The sequence below is a fragment of the Primulina huaijiensis genome, unplaced genomic scaffold (genome assembly GCF_012295235.1).
Source record: "Primulina huaijiensis isolate GDHJ02 unplaced genomic scaffold, ASM1229523v2 scaffold28437, whole genome shotgun sequence".
NCBI classification, from domain to species: Eukaryota; Viridiplantae; Streptophyta; class Magnoliopsida; order Lamiales; family Gesneriaceae; genus Primulina; species Primulina huaijiensis.
In genome coordinates this window covers 19,694-41,390 of record NW_027356794.1, presented here as the reverse complement: position 1 = coordinate 41,390, position 21,697 = coordinate 19,694, and the positions used below count along the sequence as shown (strand labels likewise).

Sequence of the window (21,697 nt, the reverse complement as noted above, 5' to 3'; positions counted from 1 at the left end):
CTTATATCTGATCCGATCATGAAAAAATATTAATTTTATATCAAAATGTTATTTTTCATTGCAGATATAGATTGGAGACTGCTATCATTAGCACAATTGATAAGTAATAACTTAGTATAGATATTTATTTTATAAAAAAAAAAACTAGTATACATATTTATCTTTCCTAGTATGGATTTGATTGTTGAATTTTATTTTTCGTTTTTTTTTCTTTTTTATCGTACTTTTTTAATATAAATATTTAAAAAGCATTACCTAAAGTCAATTTAAAATAAAATGGCCTAATTCGTTGCGTATGATAATTTTATTTAAATATCATACATTAATTAATAGACGCCAATTTCTTTAATCCAATAAAAATAGATCAATAAAGACGAGCAATGTGGGTAAATTGTTAGGAAAAGTAATTTGTATCAAAATACGTTCTAATATTCAATAATAATATGTATAGATAGGTATGTACACACGACACGAGCAAATGGGAATTTGAGATCCTTCATGCCCTTCTATTAGACGCAGTGAATCGAATACCTGGCGGCGTTTTCTAAACATGCACCGTCGGATGCGGCCACCGGAAAGCTGCCACAGTTTTGACAACGCGCCGCCACAAAAATCTGACGGCACGACGGACATGAAGAACGAGACTCTAGCCACATGTCAATGCATCCGACGTGGAATCCATGGCCACACTGCGGCATAACCCGGATCTCCTCCCCGCTAGCGAACTCCGCCAAGCAAATGGCGCAGTCGTCGGCAAGTTTTCCAGCATACTCGCCGTCTTCTCCGTATGTGAGCTTCGGGAGAGACTTCAACACCTTCTTTTTTAGGCCTCTGTTTGCTGGTCGTGGAGAATGCGCCGCCTCGGGAGGTGAAGCCACTGTCCTGCCGTAGATGCGACGGATCCAGGTGCAGCGCGAGACGGTGACGAGGCCGAGCACGCAGATGAGCGCGCAGAGGAGAGTGGCTAGGATTACGACCAAGTCTGAGTTCACGGGTTTGACGGTTACTGTCGATAAGCCTTCCGGTGGCGTACTCAGTTTCGGCGTCAAATTTGCGCCGCCCATAAGACGGGAACGGGAAGCCATATAGAGGGGTAGTCGAAATCTGAAAGGAAGATAGGGAGTGGGTTGGATGGTGGCGCGTTCAGTTTCGCCGTTTTAACCAACTTTTAAGGTGTTAATTGTGAATATGATAAACTTTACGGGGCAATTATGTACTTTAAGTAGAGCAGCCCTTACAGTCGATAAGGCTTTGTTCACTGTATTATATCCACTGATTTATGTTCAGGTAACGTTTTGGTTGGTTTGATAGAAATTGATTATCAACCAACTTATTATTTCGTATCTACTTTTTTTTAATATATACTTATTAACTATTTATTATTTTATTTCAAATTTAACCAATAAAATAAAACATATTATTAAACACTTCTATTTTTATTAGATAGCACACAACTCGTGTCTACATGTAAGATGAAAAAGAACGACTGGTTCCGAGATATGTTGTTTAATGCATAGTTAAATTGTGTCTTGAGCATGAATGCATGCCAAAACTCGCACTCGATTAATGCTCGACGGGTTGTCTCTTGGGTCCAGAGGTGCGGTTCGCGCATTTTTATGAACTATGATGGAGAATAACCAAGAAATGTATGATTTCAGGAGTCAATATGCACAAGACTTGTATTTTTCCAAGTTGATGAAGATTATTGTTTCTAGCCGCATCTCATTTTTTGGCACATAGTATGAATAGCTAGTTTTATCACCAATTATTCGATGATAGTGAGTCAACATAGCCCAAAAGAAGGAAAGCTTTAGAGAAAGAAAGACAGCAAATTTGATAAACATCTATATAATATTAATTAACTTTCTTTGTATATGAAATTCAATCTCTCCAAAAAGAAAAGTGAAGAAGCTCAAAATTGAAACTCTAGTTACACAGATTGATAGCCTTTCCAATTTCAATCCAGTCTGTGTTTACTTACCTTCAGGTGATATTACTTGCAAAAGTTCAATGTTCAGTTCAAATTCAGCTCCAGGCTACAACATGAAGCACAGTACCTTCATGATTCCCAACTGAATATTAAACAATACCAAACAGATAAAATCAGTAAGGAAGGAAGCGGATTACCGGAATTTCATTCATTCCTTTTGGTCCGTATCCTGCATCTGGAGGAAGTATCACCGTCCTCTGGATCACAGAAAAATAGCATATGAATCACAGAAGAAATGAAATTATGAAACAGGATGACAAGGAGATGTTTGAATACGATCTCTCCATGGCATTTTAAATGATATGTCATACAAATAAAAGAGTTGTAGGACCAAGTAGTTGCCGATATATCAAAAGCTATGACTGTTAATAGTGACACAACTCAAATATTTACAACCGCAGAGCAATCCAATGTCAAACAATCATAATAGGCAGCGACATAGGTCCATGGAGGCAATTGCTGCTCCACAATAATAATATAGGCATATAAAGTAACCTGGCTTACCTTTCCACCAACTTTCATCCCTTCGGTTATGGTATACAAGGCCTTTGGAGGTTTAGGTGCAGCCTGAGCAGAGAACAAACCATTTGGATTATCTACAAACTCACGTTTTCGCTCTTTCCCGGGTGCTGCTCCAACTTGGAACTCGTAAGGCTACTTAAGAGTACAAGAAAGTTGATACCATTATGTTTGTTAGTTTGCCTGTATTTTAATCTGTTGCTGGTGGTTAACATCAACGAAGAAACGGCAAAACAACCTGGGCGATGATTCTATTTCCAGCCAACAGTTTAGATTCTCGACTTGACACAGCTGTAATACCACGATATAAACAGTCAAAATGCACCTGTACAGTTGATCCCTTTTCAGCAACAGGGCCTTTCCCTTCGACCACATCATAATACTTAAGTCCATCGGCTGCTAAAAAAAAAGAGTAAGGAAATGAAAATATTGAGCGATGGCATTTGATGGTATAAAAGAAGAATGATACATCAAGACATCTTAACATCATTTTTTTGCCACTCCAGTTTAAACCTAAAAGATTAGCCTATTCGGTCTAATAGCCCATTGACCTCTTTAGCCATTCCATAAATTAGAGTGGTTGTGCGACCGCAACAATAGATCGCAACATTGTCCCATTGATAATGAAGAGGTAAACAACTTTCGCCTTATCAATTATTTTCCTCGGAGAAAGAACATCCAAGAAACTGATAACTAACAACTCTAACATAAAGGCCATGTCTTTTCTTACTAATTACATCGTCTTTGCGAAACTTCCTACTATGTGAAATCTTTTACCCATTTTGCTAAATATATCGGGCAAATGATTGAAACTAGATCAACAAACATTTGTATAAAGCTCCTGCTAATTAGGAAAACGTCACCATTCCATCAAGATGGTAAATTCCCATGGATTCATTTACTATTCCAATCAATTTCACATAAGTTCCCAGCAGCAAGAAAAGAAAAGGCTTCATCCTTAAATGCAAATAATGAGAAATCCTTTCAGAAAATAACCATGAACCCTTTTTTTTTCAGAAAGATTTGAGAATCGCCCGAAACAACATGGGCTTGGGAAGCTAACAATCAGGAAACCACCGAGAAAAACTATGCAGCAGAGACACCATCAGAAGAAAAATAAATGCAACCATCAATACAAAAATCAGAAACCGCAGCAAACGAAACAAAAAAACTGAAGAATCTACGGCTAGTGAGATAATCTTCAAGTGGGATGATCTTCCTGTTCCGCCTCTCTCTAGCCAGCAATATCTGCGGCAGAGCAATAAGGCTTAAAGGCAGCACAGAGACGAAAATCGAAGATCTTCTTGAAATGGGCAGTGGCACAACAACAGGCGGCTGCTTTGTTTGGCAATTGGGCTCCAAACAACAGCGGGGATTTTGCAGCATACACTTCTCAAAGGTTCCAATGGAAGCCATAGCCGTTGGAGAATATACCAACGAACCCGTAGATACAATTTTTATTCTGTTATTATCCAAACATAGACGCTACGCCTCCGAGCCCCGGGGCCATTGACTGTCAATTTGTCTTTCGGCTTTTACTTTTGACAGAGAGAGGAGATCGAAAATAGTTGTACGTTGTGTTTCCCAGTTGGTGCTCAGGTATTGGCAGTTATATTTTGTCCTGGCTCGGTATCATATAGAAATCGGGTGGGGGTCATTGAAACATACATTGATCCTCCGTCGTTTTATTTTAATTAGAAAATGGCCTTTTTAATTGAATTAGAAGTGAATCTAACAACATTTTATTCTTTTTCATTTTTATTTTTTTAAAAAAATAAAAGAATTAACATAACTCGTTGAGACTTAAACTCTAATCTTATTGTACAATAAACACTTTATCATTACACTGTCATATATTTCATCGAATATTTGTGTGACCAATTAAATAAAAACGTAAATAATGGGTCGAATTTTTAAAATTTGAGTCTAGTTTGGTCAAGTTTTTTGCATTTGGATCGAATTTTTTACATTTAAATCGAGTTTTTAACATTTGAATCGAGTTTTTTTTTTACATACACCTCAAATTGGTTTACAAAAATTAGTTCAAGGACCACCAACAAAATGTCTTCAACTATTTCTTAGAGGCCATCCACTCTGTATAAGCTGTTCTATGGTGAGACGACTGTACTGAGCCATTGTGAAACCTGGCTGTTGACAAAGTGAAATCACACCATTTGGGATTTTTTTATTAATCTTTGGCTGAATTTGTGCTCAACATGTACTCCGTAATTTCATAAGTTAATACTGTGTAGTGTGCGGTCCTATCTTGTTACTCGACCCTAATAACATATTATCGTATCCTCAGAAGCAACAAAAGAAACTGTCTGAGAAGATTGAACAGCTCAACTCTGCTATCTTGCAAATGTTGTACTCTGATCTAATCTCAAGGGGGCTGACGTCATATTTCTTGTTTTTTCCTTAGTCCATTCACATGATTGCCGTTCATCCCATATAGAAGGAAAAATATATATCTTTTTGTTGCAACACATATCTACCATCAGTTATGAATTCTTATCAGCCAGATGATAAATCCAATGGCTGCGAATTTTCTTGATTTCTTTCACCTCATATCCGCTGAAAAAACACATATATCTTTCTACAATTATGAAAGGGCACCTTGAATAAAGAACGAAACCAAACAATATCGATTCAAGAACAATATGTGGTTCAAATTTTAATACTAAAACAAAGCGCATCATCTTATCTGATATCAACTTCACATATCATCTTCACCACTCACTACAATAAGCCACTCAGAACCATAATTTTAAGGCTAAAAAGAAAAGTTTTCAATGGTATAGCTACAATAATGCTCTTGAAGTTATATATAGCTAGGAAGTGATTTGCTAAGTTATTTTAGTTGAAGCCATGGCTTCCCATGCAGCTTTGGCCTCTTCAAGGATCCCAACAAGCACCAGGCTCCCCTGCAAGAATTCCCAGTCTTTTTCAACTCAATGCTTCTCTAAGGTTGTTTGTCTTCACTTTTTCTCTGATCCATAGGGCCAATCGGCACCTTCCCTACTAAATTCTCGAACCAATAATGTCATCTCACACCAATTTCCAAAAAAGATTAATTTTTCAGACTCCTCCAATTTTTTAATGCAAGTGCTGAGAGGTTTTTCCCCCCACTTATTTTATGTATTTTTTGCTTGAATCTTTAAATCTCACTTTGATGTCATAAATAGGGAATCCTTTTTTGGATTTTCAAATCTGGTTCATTAATAATAGAGTTCGAGTAGTACTACTTCAATTGCTCTGATTGAGTTTTGGTAGTACTTTTTAATGGTTTTGTAGAAGCTGGAAGTAGCAGAGTTCTCTGGCCTTAGGTCCAGTGGATGTGTGGCCTTCTCCAAGAATAATAGGGATACTTCTTTCTTTGATGCAGTTGCTGCTCAGCTCACTCCAAAGGTATTTAATCATGCTAGTAGTAGCTGGCTTTTGTTTCGAAAAAGTTTTGCCTCCTTAATTCGACTGAGTCGTCCTTTCCCTTTCAATTCTTGGCCGGCTCGATTCATTTAAGTACAAAACAAGAATATATAGATTGATGCATGATCACTTCCAGTCTCCTACTACTAAATTATGTATATTTTGTGCAACATTAGACCGCGGGATCTATCCCAGTGAATGGAGAGACCGTAGCCAAATTGAAGGTGGCTATCAACGGATTCGGACGCATCGGTAGGAACTTCCTCCGGTGCTGGCATGGCCGCAAGAACTCGCCACTCGAAGTTGTTGTGGTCAATGATAGCGGAGGTGTAAAAAATGTAAGCATAAAGAGCAAAGATTCTTGATTAGATTCCGGAGGGGTGATATATTCTCTTATACTGGACTTTCTTTTGGACGATTATTTCAATTGTATTTCAGGCCTCTCATTTGCTCAAGTATGACTCGATACTGGGTACATTCAAAGCAGATGTTAAAATCGTCGATAAAGAGACCATCAGTGTCGATGGGAAGCCCATCAAGGTCGTCTCTAGCAGGGACCCTCTTCAACTTCCTTGGGCAGAACTTGGAATCGACATTGTAATTGAGGTGGGATTGAACTCATAGTCATCAAAATTATGTTCTTTACCGTAGTTTTAAACATTCAGGATTGAATCTTTAAATCTGCTTGTTTGAGACAGTTATAATGAACGAGACGGTTTTAATACAGGGAACAGGTGTATTTGTTGACGGTCCAGGAGCAGGTAAGCACATCCAAGCCGGAGCAAAGAAGGTTCTCATCACTGCTCCGGCAAAGGGTGCTGATATTCCAACCTACGTGGTAGGGGTAAACGAGAAGGATTACTATCACGAGGTAGCTAATATCATAAGGTCGGTACATTTTTTTAGTTTTTTTCTTCCTTAATAACTAATGTTAGAGAGACTTTATGATTATCCTAAGATGTAAGATTTGTTGGAATTCTTGCAGCAATGCTTCTTGCACGACCAATTGTTTGGCTCCATTCGTTAAGGTCATGGATGAAGAGTTCGGTAAGGCCATTTCAGGATTGAGGGTTGTTTGATTCTGATTCAGTTCATATGAAAGGGTATTCAAGATTTCAAAGAAGTAAACCGATAAAAGCATGCTATTCTTGCAACATAGTACTGGAGTTTTTATGCTTTATAGGTAGGTGTTAATATTCACCTAAGGGGTTTTTTCCCCATTCAATTTCCAGGCATTGTTAAAGGTACAATGACAACCACTCACTCATACACTGGTGACCAGGTAATTTTTGCATTGATAACCATTGAATCAGGTCCATGTATTGTACGTGCTCAATTTGATGATGTATGATGGGGCGCACGCACGGGGTGTTTGGGGGAGGGTTCCTAGTTGTGGGCCCATAAATCCTTTAGGTCTCGCCCTCGTATTACACAGATTCCCATGGGTCTGCATCTTTATATGATCACTTGAACTGTGTTATATGCAGAGGCTTCTGGATGCTTCCCACCGAGACTTAAGGAGAGCTAGAGCTGCAGCACTGAACATAGTGCCAACCACCACAGGTGCAGCAAAGGCTGTGTCACTTGTGCTACCCCAGCTCAAGGGGAAACTCAATGGCATTGCTCTTCGTGTGCCAACACCTAATGTATCTGTGGTTGATCTGGTTGTCAACGTCGAGAAGAAAGGACTCTCGGCCGAAAATGTCAATGCTGCTTTCAGAAAAGCAGCTGAAGGACCATTGGCTGGCGTGTTGGATGTGTGTGACACCCCTCTCGTTTCGGTTGATTTCCGATGCTCTGACTTTTCCTCAATCATCGATTCCTCATTGACAATGGTGATGGGAGACGATATGGTGAAGGTCGTGGCTTGGTACGATAATGAATGGGGATATAGGTATGTGTCATCATTGAACTATTTATATCACATAAAGTGTATACAGGGATAGATCCAGAATATCTGAAGAGTGTAACGAACGAGGTTTTTCTACAAAAAACTGAATATTTTTTCGGTTAAGGAGGAAACTGCCTCTTCTCACTCCTTTAAATCTGCCCCTGGAGTGTGCACCAGAACTTATTTGATTGCTCATAGATAGACATTAGTTCCCATATATATAAACAAGACATATTTTTGTATCGAGTCATATCCTGTTCGAATTTTTTCAGCCAAAGGGTTGTTGATTTGGCTCACCTCGTGGCAAATAAGTGGCCTGGAGCGTCTGTGCAAGGAGGTGGAGATCCATTGGACGAGTTCTGCAAGACCAATCCTGCAGACGAGGAGTGCAAAGTTTATGAAGCTTAACATATGAAGTCACATTTTTTTCTTGAGCTGCTGGAGAAACTTTAGGAGAAATATAAGGACGTTTTTAGGTCATCTTCACCCTCAAATTCTTGATTTCCTTGTGAATATGGAAACCTGGAAAGTATCTATTTATTTTGCAGAAGTGGGAAATATTGGAAGTCGATGCATGTGTATGTATACTCTCAGTAAACTAGTCACTGAACAAGCATTATTTTTTCTTGCAACAATTTCAATTACAAACCCAAGGAAACAAAATTATTGAAAAAAATCTTTAGAGTAGGCTCAAAAAAAAAAAAAGAAAGAAAGAAAAATGTCTGGATGGGATTTATCACATATACTTTTTACTTTTTAGCAAAATGCCCTTTTCACATTCATACATTGGGCTGTTAATAAAAAGTTGCTAAAATGTTGTACACGATTTTTAAGGTGGCGAACAAATCAAATCAAATCAAATCGATAAAACTTATTAGTAAATTAATTTGGAAAATTTGCCCTTTTAGTCAAATATATTTTGGTTTCTTGTATATTTGATTTTCTATTTTGTTAAATTCTATTTTAGTCCTTTTTTTTGTTTTTTTTTCAATTTTTTTTCGATGTGTCAGCGATGATGTGATGCTAATAAGATGTTTGACATGATACTGCCATATGCAACGTCTTGTAGTAGAAAATTAAAAATTTATAATTAAAAGTAAAGTTTCCCAATTAATTACTAATTAATCCACAGAAACTCGTGAAATTATTCAAACCCATTCGCGAACGGCCGCGAGCAATTAATGCTTCGATCATCTAGATTACATACGTAAAATTACAATGATAATCAAATAATTTTAACTTCCGCCAAAGACAGAGACGCAACCCTTCAGAAATCTCACCATTCTCGCTTTCTACTTCTATAAATACAACATAATTAATTTGGATTGACTTAATCCTCATCATAAATAAACTGCTTTGATAAATAAAAGATTCGGCGCATACATTACGATGGCAAGAACCTGCAACTGGGTTGCTTTAACGACGGTGGTTCTGTTGTTTGTGGCGGAGGCGCAGGCGGCGGAGACGCCGAACATCAATCCACATTGCATGGCGGAATGCTTCTTCGACTGCGCACAGATCAAGATTTTCACCGACAGCGAGTGCAAGAGGGAGTGTGTTCTTGCGTGCGCCAGGCATACTATCCGGAAAGCATCGGAAGACGATGAAACCAAGTTCTTTCCTCCATGGATTTAGGTGTCCTAATTCATCATTATTTGATTAACTTTCGTTTATAATATGTTTATTTTCTCTTCAATTAATTTGTGACATAAAGTTCATCCATTTTTTAAATATTATATTATAGTCTTTATATTGAACATTGACAATTTATTTTATTGGATTAAAATGGATAAACAATCTTTAATCTTGCATGCATTTAAAATTTTAATAAATTTAAATTATATTATGAGAAAAGAAACATGTAATTAATTATTCTATATAAAAAATTGGCTAACTCGGCTGTGATTCTTTATTAATGCTAAATTTTGCATTATTTTTATTAAATTGAATTATATAATTTTTTTAACTAAAAATCAATATACCTATGTTTTTTTATATGTTACCCTCTATAGTCAAAATTAGGACAATTTCCTTCTTTTTGGCCAAATTATGCTATCCTGTTTGTTCTAAACTTGAAAAATAGTTAGCAGAATAACATCTACCAAACTACTTACCAAATTATTGTCTAAAAAAGTAAATGAATTAATTAGTTCGACAAATCTAAATTAAAAGTCCTTTTATCATTTCTTCGAACTCACAAGATTTTAGAAGAATAAATTAATCCGATTTTTTCAATAAATATTATAAATTCGAGTCAACTAAATAGTTATTTATTCGAAAATTCAAACAGCTATTTTGGTTATAAGACGCAAAAACTTGTTTGAAACGGTTTCACGGATCGTAGTTTGTGAGACAGATCTCTTACTTGGGTCATCAATGAAAAATTATTACTTTTTATTATGAATATCGATAGGGTTGGTCCATTTCACAGATAAATATTCGTGAGACCGTCTCACAAAAGACCTACTCATAAGAAAAAGTTGTGTGTGATGTAAAGTTGTAAATTAATTCAACAAATAGGGGCAACATGTCATTTAATGTCTCTGGTCAAAAGTTTCTAATTCTCAGAAGAAATCTCTCCAAGTAATTCAATGTGCTTTGACTTCTATAAACGAGGCAATTTTTTTATTGGCTACAGTGACACCCTTAGCGCTTTTCTTCTGTGTTGTTCCTGCGGTTCTCTCCAATGAGAGCCAAAGTCGGGATTTTACAAAATCGATCAACCACCCATTCCAAAGTCGGCTCACTGTATAGATAAAACAGGTTTTAGACCATTTCTCTTTCTACGTGCGAATCGAAAACCCCAGGAAAATGGAAAAAAGGCGAAAATTTGAAATTTATTTCATCATTATGAGTTGACTAGTTGTAATTTATCAGTTTCTTCATGTTTCAATACATTCAATTGCGTAATCCTGCAGAAAATGAGAGGTTTTTGGATACCCTTTCTGTTTATGGTAATCTTAGTTTTAGCTATTGTGTATGGGGCTCAGTCAAAATCCGACAAGGATCCTGATAGCAAAAATCTTCCATCTACAGTGGAGCCAACGTAAGTCGTATCATTTGATTATATTAACGAGCATACACATGCATATGATATTGTATTATTATCATTTTTTTATCTCGCACAATATCGTATTATCAACCCGAAGATTTTTTTAAAATTGCCAAGTAATCAGGGGTTTCAGTAATATTTGGCTATTTTTTCAGTATTAGAGATGTTTTGGGTTGAATTAAGGTTAAAATGATAAAATCTGCTCTCTTTTATTGAAGTATATGGATATATGATGCCATCTTGTTGATTGTGGTTTTGGAGTTGTGGTTTATTGTGGGTCTCAATTAAAATGGGTTGGTTTTTTTCAATGCTGATGGTATCATGGTATTATTATTTATTAATTTTTGGATGAAGAATTGTATGAAATAAAAATTATGCAGTCTTTATGTTGGAATGATTTTTGGTGAGCTGTGAATTGATGAATGTTACGGTAATTTGTAAAATATTGATTCTTGATTATTGCCTTTGCAAATTAATAAATGATGCTTGCATGGCGAAGAATGCCACATTATGTCTCTCAAGATTAAGATCGTGATTATAAAAATTGAAAACATTTTCCTGAAAATTAGGTGTTTTGGTTGTTACTGTGCAATAAACTAGATCGAGTAGCTGGGAAAAGGAGGGTCTTTTTACAGATGACTGTACAGGTAGCTAGCAATCAATGAAGAAACTCGTGTTGTTGGACAGCTATGAGTGATTAGCTGTTTTTGAAGTCCGAAAGCAAAGGAAGTATATAGCTTATGTGGAGATTTCTGGGAGTGATTTGGCTCCTTTTCGTTTGTATTCTTTCTTGTTATGAGGGGAATGGGAAAATATTGAATGGTTGAGATTTGTTGCCCTGTCTGATCCTTGCAGAAAGAGTATTTGCTTATGAGTCGCAATCATGCATTTTTCTTCTATGATGTTTTGTCCGTTCATGTCCTAGTTTCATTTGAAATTATCTTTCTTAACAGACACTAAATTTCACTCTTTCTCTGCTATTGTCTTGGATAGAATCAATAAAAATGATACAGTGATAATGGCTGCACCAGATGGAACTGTATATTTAATCGAAAATAGTACTGGAAAAGTCTTTGGATCATTTTCATCTGGCCCGCCAATTTACTCGTCGTACCAGAAACTTCCTGATCGTGAGGCTGAGAAGCTGGATGTCTCTGCTGAGGGTGATGAGCTTTATATAGATTTTGGAGAAGACTGGAAACTTTACTGGCATAAGACTGGCCATAAGATAGAGGTATGCTTGCATAGTAGAGATTGTATAGATGCATGTGATCATTGTCTATAAAACTTGATAATATTCACCTCTTTTTGTAACATATCAACAGTACAAATTTGTGAATGTGCTAATTAAGAGAATTATTTTCATCAATATCGTAGGTTTAGAGGAAAGAGCATGGTGAGATGTTGTTCGCTGAATTTAATTTCTCTTTCTTTGTGCTGTAATATATGTTGCATGCAACCGCTGAACACAAACAAATACCTTCACTTGTGGTGTAACTTTTTTTCATACTAATTCCCTAAACCGATGTTTTCTATTCCAGAAGCTTCCAAGTGCTGAAGAATTGATAAAGCATACTCCATTTGTATCAGCTGGTGGGGTTGTGTTGGGATCAAAGAGAACTGCTGTATTTCTTGTTGATGCCAAAACTGGAAAAGTTGTTCGTACAGTTAGGTCTGATGATTTTTCTTCTGTTAGTGAGCAGGATTCTGAAGAAAGTTCTATTTTGATTAGGAATGACATTGAAGAATGGTTACCTGCCAGCCCTGAGGACATGGGACCTATTGAAAAGCCGCTCTATGTTACGAGAACTGACTATGCTCTGAAGTGTACCTCATTGCAGACAGGAAAAATTATGTGGTATCTGATGTTCGCTGATGTTGAAGCTTCTTTTCAATGTCAAGGAGTTCAAAATTTTTTGGGTGGCGTTCCTTCCAATAATGAGTTTATTCCTGTACACGGGCTTGATATGGACAACTCATTGCAATGCCAGTCAAGGCCCGCAGTTATCCACATCCGTGGTCGTGCTTCTCAAGAACCCCTTTTTATAGATGACCGGTTACAATATGCTCTTCCAGGAGGCAGATGGGTTTCATTGTCTGCTTCTGATCACATTACTAATATGAAAGCCATGGAAAACTTATTAGCTTTACATCACAGTAATGGAATGGAGAATATGCTTGTTGGAAAAGAGAAATTGCTTGCTCTGCCAACGTCTGAACCCACCAAATTTACAATGAGGAGTCTTCCAAGTAGCGATGCTCCTCAAATGAGTAGTCATGTCGAATTGCATGGCTTAGCACAACCTCTTCTGTGGTCTTTCATGCTATATTCTGCCTTGGTGCCTGTAGCCATGGCCTTCTTTTTTTATGTTAGACGCACTATTTTCTGGAGACATGATGTTAAGTTACATGAGAAATCTGAAGATGTTAAAAAAGTACAAAACTCAATAGTGACAAAGAAGAAAGGTCGGAAATCAGGAGTTAATAAAAAAAATACTGTTGTCAAAGAGCATGGGAATGATGAGGCACATGCTGCAGTCAGAGTCACGGGTGGATTTGAAGATACCGAGATGTCTAGCAGTTATTGGCCACCAAATTGTTTTGACAATAACGATACTTGTACAGATAGGCGCAAGATTGGTAAATTGATCGTCACTAACAAAGTAATCGCCAAGGGAAGCAATGGAACCATTGTACTTGAGGGAAACTATGATGGCCGACTGGTGGCTGTCAAACGCCTTGTCCGGACCCATCATGATGTGGCTGTGAAAGAGATTCAAAACCTTATTGCATCTGATCAGCATCCAAATATTGTTCGATGGTATGGGGTCGAATATGACCAGGATTTTGTTTATCTCTCTCTGGAGCGTTGTACTTGCAGTTTACATGAGTTGGTCTCATTCTACAACTCACGGAATTGTGAGTCTCCCAGTTTCAGTAATGGTAATATGCAATTGCTATGGGCTTTAGAAAGTAGCAAGGAATTTGACCTATGGAAGACCAATGGCTATCCATCTGTATGGATGTTAAAATTAATGAAGTAAGTTTGCATGCACATGTTTTTTCCTGACTGATTTGAAATATTATATACATTTGTTTGAGTTTTTTCATTTATTACTTGAGCTGTACTGCAGTCTGCAAGTCACCTATTGTGCTGCAAGTCAGATGATAATTGCACGTGTAAAAACCCTACAGACGTGTTTCTAATTTGTTACAGTTTTTTTTGTACATAGTTCTTGAAATGAGATCATTAACCATTATCTTGAACATGAGTTGGACCTTTCTGGCCGTTGATGGAATGGAAGCAAAAATGATAAACTATTGTGTTCAATTTAAAAAATATGTCTCGAGGGAAGACAAAAAATGATGCCTAGATTAGTTGCGTATATTTCAGCAATGACATTCTCCTTCACATTTTCCATGGTTAGTCATCTTTCTAGTAAGGCCTTGGCTGATCTCTATTTTGCTTTCTTAAATCACGTGGGCTTTAGTTGAACCTTCATGAAAGCAAATATTATATATAATTTGAAGTAAATTAATATGTGTAGCTGTCTGTTATTCCTGTTATCAATGCATAAAATGTTGCTCTTCTCGAGAATTCAAATATCTCATTACTCGTGAACTGCAGGGACATTGTTTGTGGACTTGCCCATTTGCATGAACTAGGTATTATACATCGGGATTTAAAGCCTCAAAATGTCCTTGTAATCAAAGATCGATCAACTTCTGCAAAGATTTCTGATATGGGTATTAGCAAGCGTCTAGATGGGGACTTGACATCTTTAACCAAGAATGCTACTGGTGAGTGCTTTTTGTTATTTTGACTGTCCTTGCAAGCAAATTGCATTTGTTCCGGATTTTGAAAAGAAGGATGGCTGATTTTGTTTTCTCAATCTCCTATTTCCTTTTTGTTATAGGACATGGTAGTTCAGGATGGCAGGCTCCAGAACAACTGAGTCGTGAACGGCAGACTCGTGCTATAGATCTATTCAGTTTAGGTTGCGTTCTTTTTTTCTGCATCACTGGGGGCAAACACCCATTTGGAGAGAATTTTGAACGTGATATAAATATTGTGAATGATCGGAAAGACCTCTTCTTAATTGATAATATCCCAGAAGCTATAGATCTCATTTCTCGACTTCTAGACCCGAGACCTGACTTGAGGTAATCACATCATTTATAGACCTCTGTCGTCTAACTTGATTTTTTTAATTTACTCACACCTTTGTGACTTTTAAGTCCAGTATTTATGCTTTGACGAACAACAATACCATTTTGTTGGCCATAGGTGGCCTAACTTTACGAGCGATCATGTCTCATATCTTTCTAATTTTTTTCCCGTTCCATTTCTTTGCGGTAGGCCAACAGCTGTGGAAGTTTCGCATCATCCGATGTTCTGGAACTCAGAGACGCGACTCTCATTCCTTCGAGATGTTAGCGATCGGGTTGAATTGGAAGACCGGGAGAATGCCTCTCAACTACTAGAAGCACTGGAAAGCAGGGGAAGAGTTGCTTTTGGCGGTAAATGGGATGAAAATATGGACAATGCTATCATCAACAACATTGGACGCTACAGACGCTACAAATTTGACAGTGTACGTGACTTGTTACGTGTTATACGAAATAAGTTAAATCACTATAGGGAACTTTCAAAAGAAATTCAAGTAATATTTGGAGCAGTTCCTGAAGGATTTGATTCGTATTTCTCAGCCAGATTCCCTAAACTGCTAATTGAGGTGTATGGTGTAATTCTTGCGCATTGTGTAGATGAAGAGATATTTGAAAAGTATTTAAAAAGTACTCTATTTTAGTTCATCTTTTGTACTGTAAATTGCACTTGTAAAACTGTAAGTACAATTCAGACATAGTATTCACATATTATTTTACTTCTTACATCTTCATCCTGTACCGCTGTGGTTTCCGACTCAGAACTTGGAAATTTTGTTCGTAGGCGCGCTTCAAGGCGTGTTGAGGTGATTCTGTCCTATGTATAGTAGTACCCTGGTCACCATTAGCATGAAAGAACGTAAATTGCGTTACAGGAAGTTCAATATTTAACATGGAATAGGCGAGGCGGCGGTATACAGAATTCAAACAATCTCAGTATGATCTTTCTCAACGAATGGGCAAGAGAAAGAGATTGAAATTTGAATGCGGAAACAATGAAATATTCATTGCACCTATAAAAAACTATGGATTGCAAGTGAAATATGCAAGACAATTAAACATCGTGCAATTCAGGTGTCTATAGTACATAAGATAGACTTGACATGATCCAACTCTTCCAGGATGTTTTCTGTGCATTTTCACTACAAATTACGTGTGGGAAAAATATTTGATTTGACACCTACAAGATACTACAAATAGTAATTCACTTGATGTATACAAACCATTTCATCGAGTTCTAATCTTGACAGCATTCTCCAAACAAAGTCGAGATGCACCTTTTTTTGAATCCTTTTAGAGTTAAATCCCTCGGCTACTCTCGGATAACGATGAATTCTCAAGCTTCCTTCGTTTACTCTCCCTCTTGGATGGATCGGATTTCTCATCTATTAACGACAATAATGTCCGGAGATGTCCGGACCGCAAGCTACCTGGTCCATCGGATGCATATCCATTTGAGGCAGTGCGTCGAAATTTGTTAATAATTTGACAGAAATATATTAGCAGCGCGATAAAGCAAGCCAACCCACATAATAGATATAGACCCAAAAAGCTGTCTAGGTGAAGGCGATCTGACTCGAGCTCGGTATTATCTGAACCACAAGTGCTTTGGGTTAACCATTTGTCATGGATTCGTTGGAGCTCCCCATTCTCGGATAGTGTTAATATAGCAGTTGACAGATCGATGGACAAGGGAGAATCCCGCGGAAACGCCTGAAAAAAGGGCCAGGAAATAAGCATGAATAAGGAAGGGGTCTCCACTTCATATTCCCAGTCAAAGGATTCAACTGTTCAATGGCAAAAAAATTTAGCACGTATTCACAATACATACAATTTCAGACCATGACTGAAATCTATTCGATGGATTTGGCTCATTGAATACATCACAATAAAATGCATACAGGTTATGACAAATAATGTTGGACGTCGTGTAACAAAAGTTTTGAAATTCGGCAACTTAAACCAAGTAGTTTTCTTGCACAATTCCATTTTCTGGAAACGATTGATTTTTCTTGAGCATCAACAGCTATTCATATGACTTGGTGAATACATGTCACAACATAATAAACCACCATTCACTAAACAAAAAAATGGTACCGATATTTATTATTGTGCAGAGAACTTAAAACGATGACAGGAAAACGATGGTGCTACTTACAAAACCCCAGCCACTTTTGGTGAACTCTTGACCAATAATTCTGAATTTGCACTGACTTGACAAGAAAAGCTCTACATAAGGACGCTCATCAGCAACTGCAGAAACGCCACCATTTTTTGGACCCAGTTGAAGGGCTGTGGCATATTCCTCCGGTGAACCAAGAGGCTTGAGCCGAGAACTGTGTATACCAATACCTTCACTCAGGTAATGTTCAGCAAAGGAGCCTGTTTGGTATCCAATGGGGTCATTACCCTCTTTCAAACTCTCAATTCCTTTTATCGATGAATGGAGTTGTTGTACCGTCAGAATCGAGGTCAAACTTGCAATGTAACTAGAGTTAATTATCAGAACCACAAAGAGCCATATTAGAAGTACCACACGACCAAGAGTACTCACAGTATTCTCTCCTGCGTTAAAGAAAGAATCAAGACACAAATGATACTCATAAGCCCACCGTGGCACCATTATCCAAATTAAAAGAGATGAGATATGAGAATTTGGCTTAACTTACTGTGTGCGAAGAAGAGAGTTGAGAGACTAAACCTGCAAAACAAACAAACAAAAAGACGTCAAAGGCCAAGTCCATTCTGCCATTTTTGAACAAAACTTGTATTAAGATAAATGACCATGGCAAAATCAGTAATTTGACTCTGCTTGACCACATTGGTCCTTGAGAAAAACTCTTATTGTTCTTTCAAATTCATATGCAACCACACGCAAGTTTTTCTGAGAGGCAACTTCTAATATTTTAAACAACAAAAGAGCGTCAGAGATTGTTTGAGATGAAGTGAAATGAAGGAGCCCTCGAGTACAATTCTTCTGCAAGGAAATTATTCCAGGCAGTGCCTTTCTAATCCTGAACGATAGAAAAAATCCTTGTGACTTTGGAAATCCTGAATAACAGTGGTTCAGAAGCATGCCTACCAGCAAATAATCAGGGACAATCTTTCTGTCACTTAAAATGTCATATAAATACTTTCAAAATAGTATATTCTCTCAGATAAGCAATCCCATATTTTGCAGCGGTTCCAGAAGGAAATGATAAACCTAACTTGACAAAGTACGCTGCCAACACGAGAATGCTGTTCAGATAATTATGTTTTCGACATCATTCTCCTCAATGATGCTACCCATTGGAAGATATGTCACATAACTAGAAGTCCTCTCTTTTTACTCACAAGAATTCTTTTCTAGCCTCGGGGAAAATTCAAATATGAAGAAAGTAACTCTAAAGCAAAAACCACCACTTATCATCAAAGAATTCTCTATGTTAATCTCACCATAAAATGGTTATCAACTGTTGCTTTGGTGGTCCACGGAACTCATCATTGGTTCGATGTTCCAAAATCCATACAACTATCCCAATGAAAATAAAAAAAGCAGCACTAACTCCCCACATTTGAAGTGAAAATGGCCTTAGGAAAGCCCAACCACCTGTATTCGACTTCCTAACCGAGGCCAGCACCACCAGTCCTGATGCAGCATATGGCTGTGTAAAATCCACAATTTTCGTTCGATTTGTCACAATGGCAATGTCACCAACAGCTCCATCAAAAAACTGTCACAGGTAACCATGATAATTAGTGGCCAGTAACGTAGAAAGCCAAACAAACCATCAGCCATGGATAAAACAGTAAACATTTTATCATCACCATGGCTGAAAATCATACTTACTCCAGTAGTTATCAATTTCACTAGCTGATTATAATTCGGATTTTCGTGGCCATTTCCATAAGGGATGAACTGATAAGGAACAGCATATGGAAGCAAATCTACAGCAGCCATAAATACATCGATGCAGAATCCTTTAAAAGTATTAGTGCCTGGTGTTTGTGACACGAATTCTCGATAACCAACCCTTATGGGTACCCCTATCCTCAGTAGCTTCCCATTATGGGGAAAAACCCAGCCACGAGGTGTTTCTACTGATTCTCCAGGCCAAATAACACCATGTAGTTTTTGTTTTGCACTAGAGCGATTTAGCGGCCGCGAATATAGACTCTCGGGAGCCACAGTCGAAAGACCAGAATAGTTCGACCAGTAACCAATACGATGGAGACTAGTTCCAATTATGTTTAGAATTTCATAAGCAGGAAAATCAAGAGATTTGCCAGAACTAAACTTGATGGGCCCTGTCAGGCCAACAAAATCGCTCTGCAAAATTTTTTTCTTCAAGAGCGGACCTCCATCGAAAATAGACATAGCTCCAAGGTTCAATTCGCTTCCTGCTGATGATTGCGAAGTGGAATAATTAGTAAAGGAAATAACCCCACCCTGATAAAAAAACGAGTCAAGAGCCTGAGCAAGTAGCCAGACTGTATCATAAGCATAGAGCGCATAGGTGGATAGGCCCAACTGACTATGAGTCAGTTTGTTCCATCTAGCTAAAAAGGATCTCCTTTTTTCTGAATCAGAAGTGTGTTGACGCAAAACAAGTACTCCGTGCAGAGCATCAGTTGATTCATGTGGGAACTCAGAATCCAACACCGACGCAAGCCAATCCGTAGCTATCCAGACATAGCCATCACCCATCATTCCAAGATTATGTGCCACATTGAAAACCAAAAGTCCTGCTGCATGATTAGCATGTATAACAATGACTCGAGACTCCATTAGTGCAACGTTTACAAGAATATCCATGACTTCATTCTGACCCAAGTCTCCAGGGGAAATCCCTGCTTTATAGGAAACTCGACAGCGCCTGGCAGCAAGTGCATCGTCCAATGCAGCCAACCCATTTCTCCCATAGTCATCATCAAGAAAAATAACAGTCACTTCCTTCCAACCATAATAATATACAACTTCAGCAACTGCCATCATCTGGTACAGGTCACTTATTGTTGTCCTAATAAAGTAAGGAAACTGAAGAGAAGAGAGAGTAGGGTCTGTTGCTGCAAATGATAAAAAGGGAGTTTTGAGCCCATTGGCAACATGCAATATCGCATGGGCAACTACGGAAGATTGGGGACCTATGACTGCAACTCTTTCAGTCTCCATAAACCGCAAAGCTACAAACCATAATAATCAGTCAGTCTATTTGTGAACAGGGAAACAAATAAAGTCAGTTGAGATCATTCAAGTGACGATAACTTTTAAAGCAATAAACCACCTTCAATCAAGCCAAGAAAACCACTGCAATTGGTATTTTTGATATCTGTAAGGAGTGTTGTCCCTGAGAGGACACTTGAGTTGGCATTCACATCTTTGACAGCTTCTTCAATAGCAATCTTGGCAACCTTCCCAATTGTAGAATCGAGAGTCAAAATCACTCCAACACTCACATTCTTTGGTCTTGAAGAAGCATTCGCGCTCAAACAATTTGATACCCCTCCAAAGGAGAGCAACCATGCAAGAATAATGCAAATGACACTCATTCCAGCTCCACACAGACCACCAAATACGTAAGCAAAATAATCGTCCAATTCAGAACCTGGTAACAAGTAGGGGGTGACCAAAAATTCTGGATCGTACAACAGGGGGACAAGAGAGCTATTTAATGGATTTAATTGTGAAACTTATATTTTCAGAGAAAAAAATAGCTTCTAAAATTGAAATTTTAGACTATCCACGACCTCTTCCTGCTAGTCCTCCAGAACACACAATCTCCAACTACAGATACATATGGGAGGAGGATTTAACATCAAACATGTATAAAAGAAACAGTACAAAAACCACTACTTCGCCATTCGACACAGCTTCGGGTAACCACTCGATTATTCAAACAAAAGCTGTAAAACAGACATAAATCCCGTACTTTCTAGACCGCAGGTCTTGCAAAACAACAAACTCGGTAATGTTTCCACTGATTACAACATAAAAGAACAGATAAATCAAGTCTAAATAGCCGGTAAGAAGTTTAAGAACAAATCTTTAAAGCTAACAAAAAACAAATACCAATGAAATACAAATAAAACCTCAGAAACCCAAGATGGCAACCGTAGCAGCATAAGATGCTCCCAAATATTCCATTCGTGAATTAAATGTGTGAGTTAAAAGTATTTATGAGCCAAGTAAACCATTCAGAACAAGCAAGCTTGAAGGACCACAGGCCCTTTATCAAAAACAAATAATCAAAGCATCAAAATCACGTGGGTTTAAACAAACCAACTCTGAACTCAGAGAAACAGACGAACCACGTCCGCCTGATTATTAATAAACTACAAGATCGGATTTTTATTTTTTGTCGTGAAGAGAACAAGTAAAATGTTACCTTGCTTGTGTTCATTTTCTCCCATTATTGCTGACAATAATAGTGAAAAAAGAATTTCAAGAATTTTTAATTTTTAAAAAAATTATACTTACAATTAATTTTTATTATAAATAACTATATTATTAATTCATATTTTAATTTTTAAGATCATTTCATGTTATTACAAACAATTATATTAAAGAGGATCACTCAATGCATTGTTTTGAACCACCCACGTTAAAGTAGTATAATTAGGAGGTAACACTTTTTTAATTTATTCTTGTACAATACGAATAAACTTTTTA

General features: G+C 37.5%; 5 protein-coding genes across 6 annotated transcripts; 2 read left to right on the top strand and 3 right to left on the bottom strand.

Annotated features, from left to right (window-relative positions):
- Positions 1 to 531: 531 nt before the first annotated feature.
- Positions 532 to 1,085, bottom strand: LOC140967837 (RING-H2 finger protein ATL8-like; the record flags this gene model as incomplete). Its single annotated transcript, XM_073428611.1, has 1 exon — positions 532 to 1,085. A coding segment is annotated over exon 1 (554 nt), but the record flags the coding sequence as incomplete, so codon positions are not given.
- Positions 1,086 to 1,823: 738 nt separating this feature from the next.
- LOC140967839 (peptidyl-prolyl cis-trans isomerase FKBP18, chloroplastic) lies at positions 1,824 to 4,092 on the bottom strand. The gene is made up of 5 exons (XM_073428613.1): positions 3,694 to 4,092; positions 2,748 to 2,905; positions 2,495 to 2,644; positions 2,128 to 2,187; positions 1,824 to 2,036 (listed from the first exon to the last, which is right to left on the bottom strand). The coding sequence occupies exons 1-5, from the start codon at positions 3,923 to 3,925 to the stop codon at positions 1,974 to 1,976; spliced, it is 663 nt and encodes a 220-aa protein (XP_073284714.1). The 5' UTR covers positions 3,926 to 4,092; the 3' UTR covers positions 1,824 to 1,973.
- A 1,133-nt stretch (positions 4,093 to 5,225) lies between these two features.
- Positions 5,226 to 8,407, top strand: LOC140967838 (glyceraldehyde-3-phosphate dehydrogenase B, chloroplastic-like). The gene is made up of 9 exons (XM_073428612.1): positions 5,226 to 5,476; positions 5,804 to 5,917; positions 6,112 to 6,273; positions 6,374 to 6,541; positions 6,663 to 6,823; positions 6,921 to 6,982; positions 7,168 to 7,217; positions 7,423 to 7,829; positions 8,099 to 8,407. Exons 1-9 carry the CDS (start codon positions 5,378 to 5,380, stop codon positions 8,232 to 8,234), a joined length of 1,359 nt encoding a protein of 452 aa, XP_073284713.1. The 5' UTR covers positions 5,226 to 5,377; the 3' UTR covers positions 8,235 to 8,407.
- A 2,125-nt stretch (positions 8,408 to 10,532) lies between these two features.
- Positions 10,533 to 15,771, top strand: LOC140967833 (serine/threonine-protein kinase/endoribonuclease IRE1b-like). Of its 2 annotated transcripts, none has more exons than XM_073428606.1 (6): positions 10,533 to 10,872; positions 11,872 to 12,112; positions 12,423 to 13,918; positions 14,507 to 14,679; positions 14,796 to 15,042; positions 15,239 to 15,771. In XM_073428606.1, exons 1-6 carry the CDS (start codon positions 10,748 to 10,750, stop codon positions 15,687 to 15,689), a joined length of 2,733 nt encoding a protein of 910 aa, XP_073284707.1. In that variant the 5' UTR covers positions 10,533 to 10,747; the 3' UTR covers positions 15,690 to 15,771. The 2 variants fall into 2 exon arrangements, with proteins under 2 accessions (XP_073284707.1, XP_073284706.1); XM_073428605.1 differs by having other exon boundaries at positions 10,535 to 10,872; positions 12,420 to 13,918.
- A 311-nt stretch (positions 15,772 to 16,082) lies between these two features.
- Positions 16,083 to 21,389, bottom strand: LOC140967835 (glutamate receptor 3.3). Its single transcript, XM_073428607.1, has 6 exons — positions 20,313 to 21,389; positions 18,878 to 20,211; positions 18,484 to 18,761; positions 17,715 to 17,746; positions 17,204 to 17,610; positions 16,083 to 16,758 (listed from the first exon to the last, which is right to left on the bottom strand). Exons 1-6 carry the CDS (start codon positions 20,575 to 20,577, stop codon positions 16,345 to 16,347), a joined length of 2,730 nt encoding a protein of 909 aa, XP_073284708.1. The 5' UTR covers positions 20,578 to 21,389; the 3' UTR covers positions 16,083 to 16,344.
- Between the last annotated feature and the right edge of the window lie 308 nt (positions 21,390 to 21,697).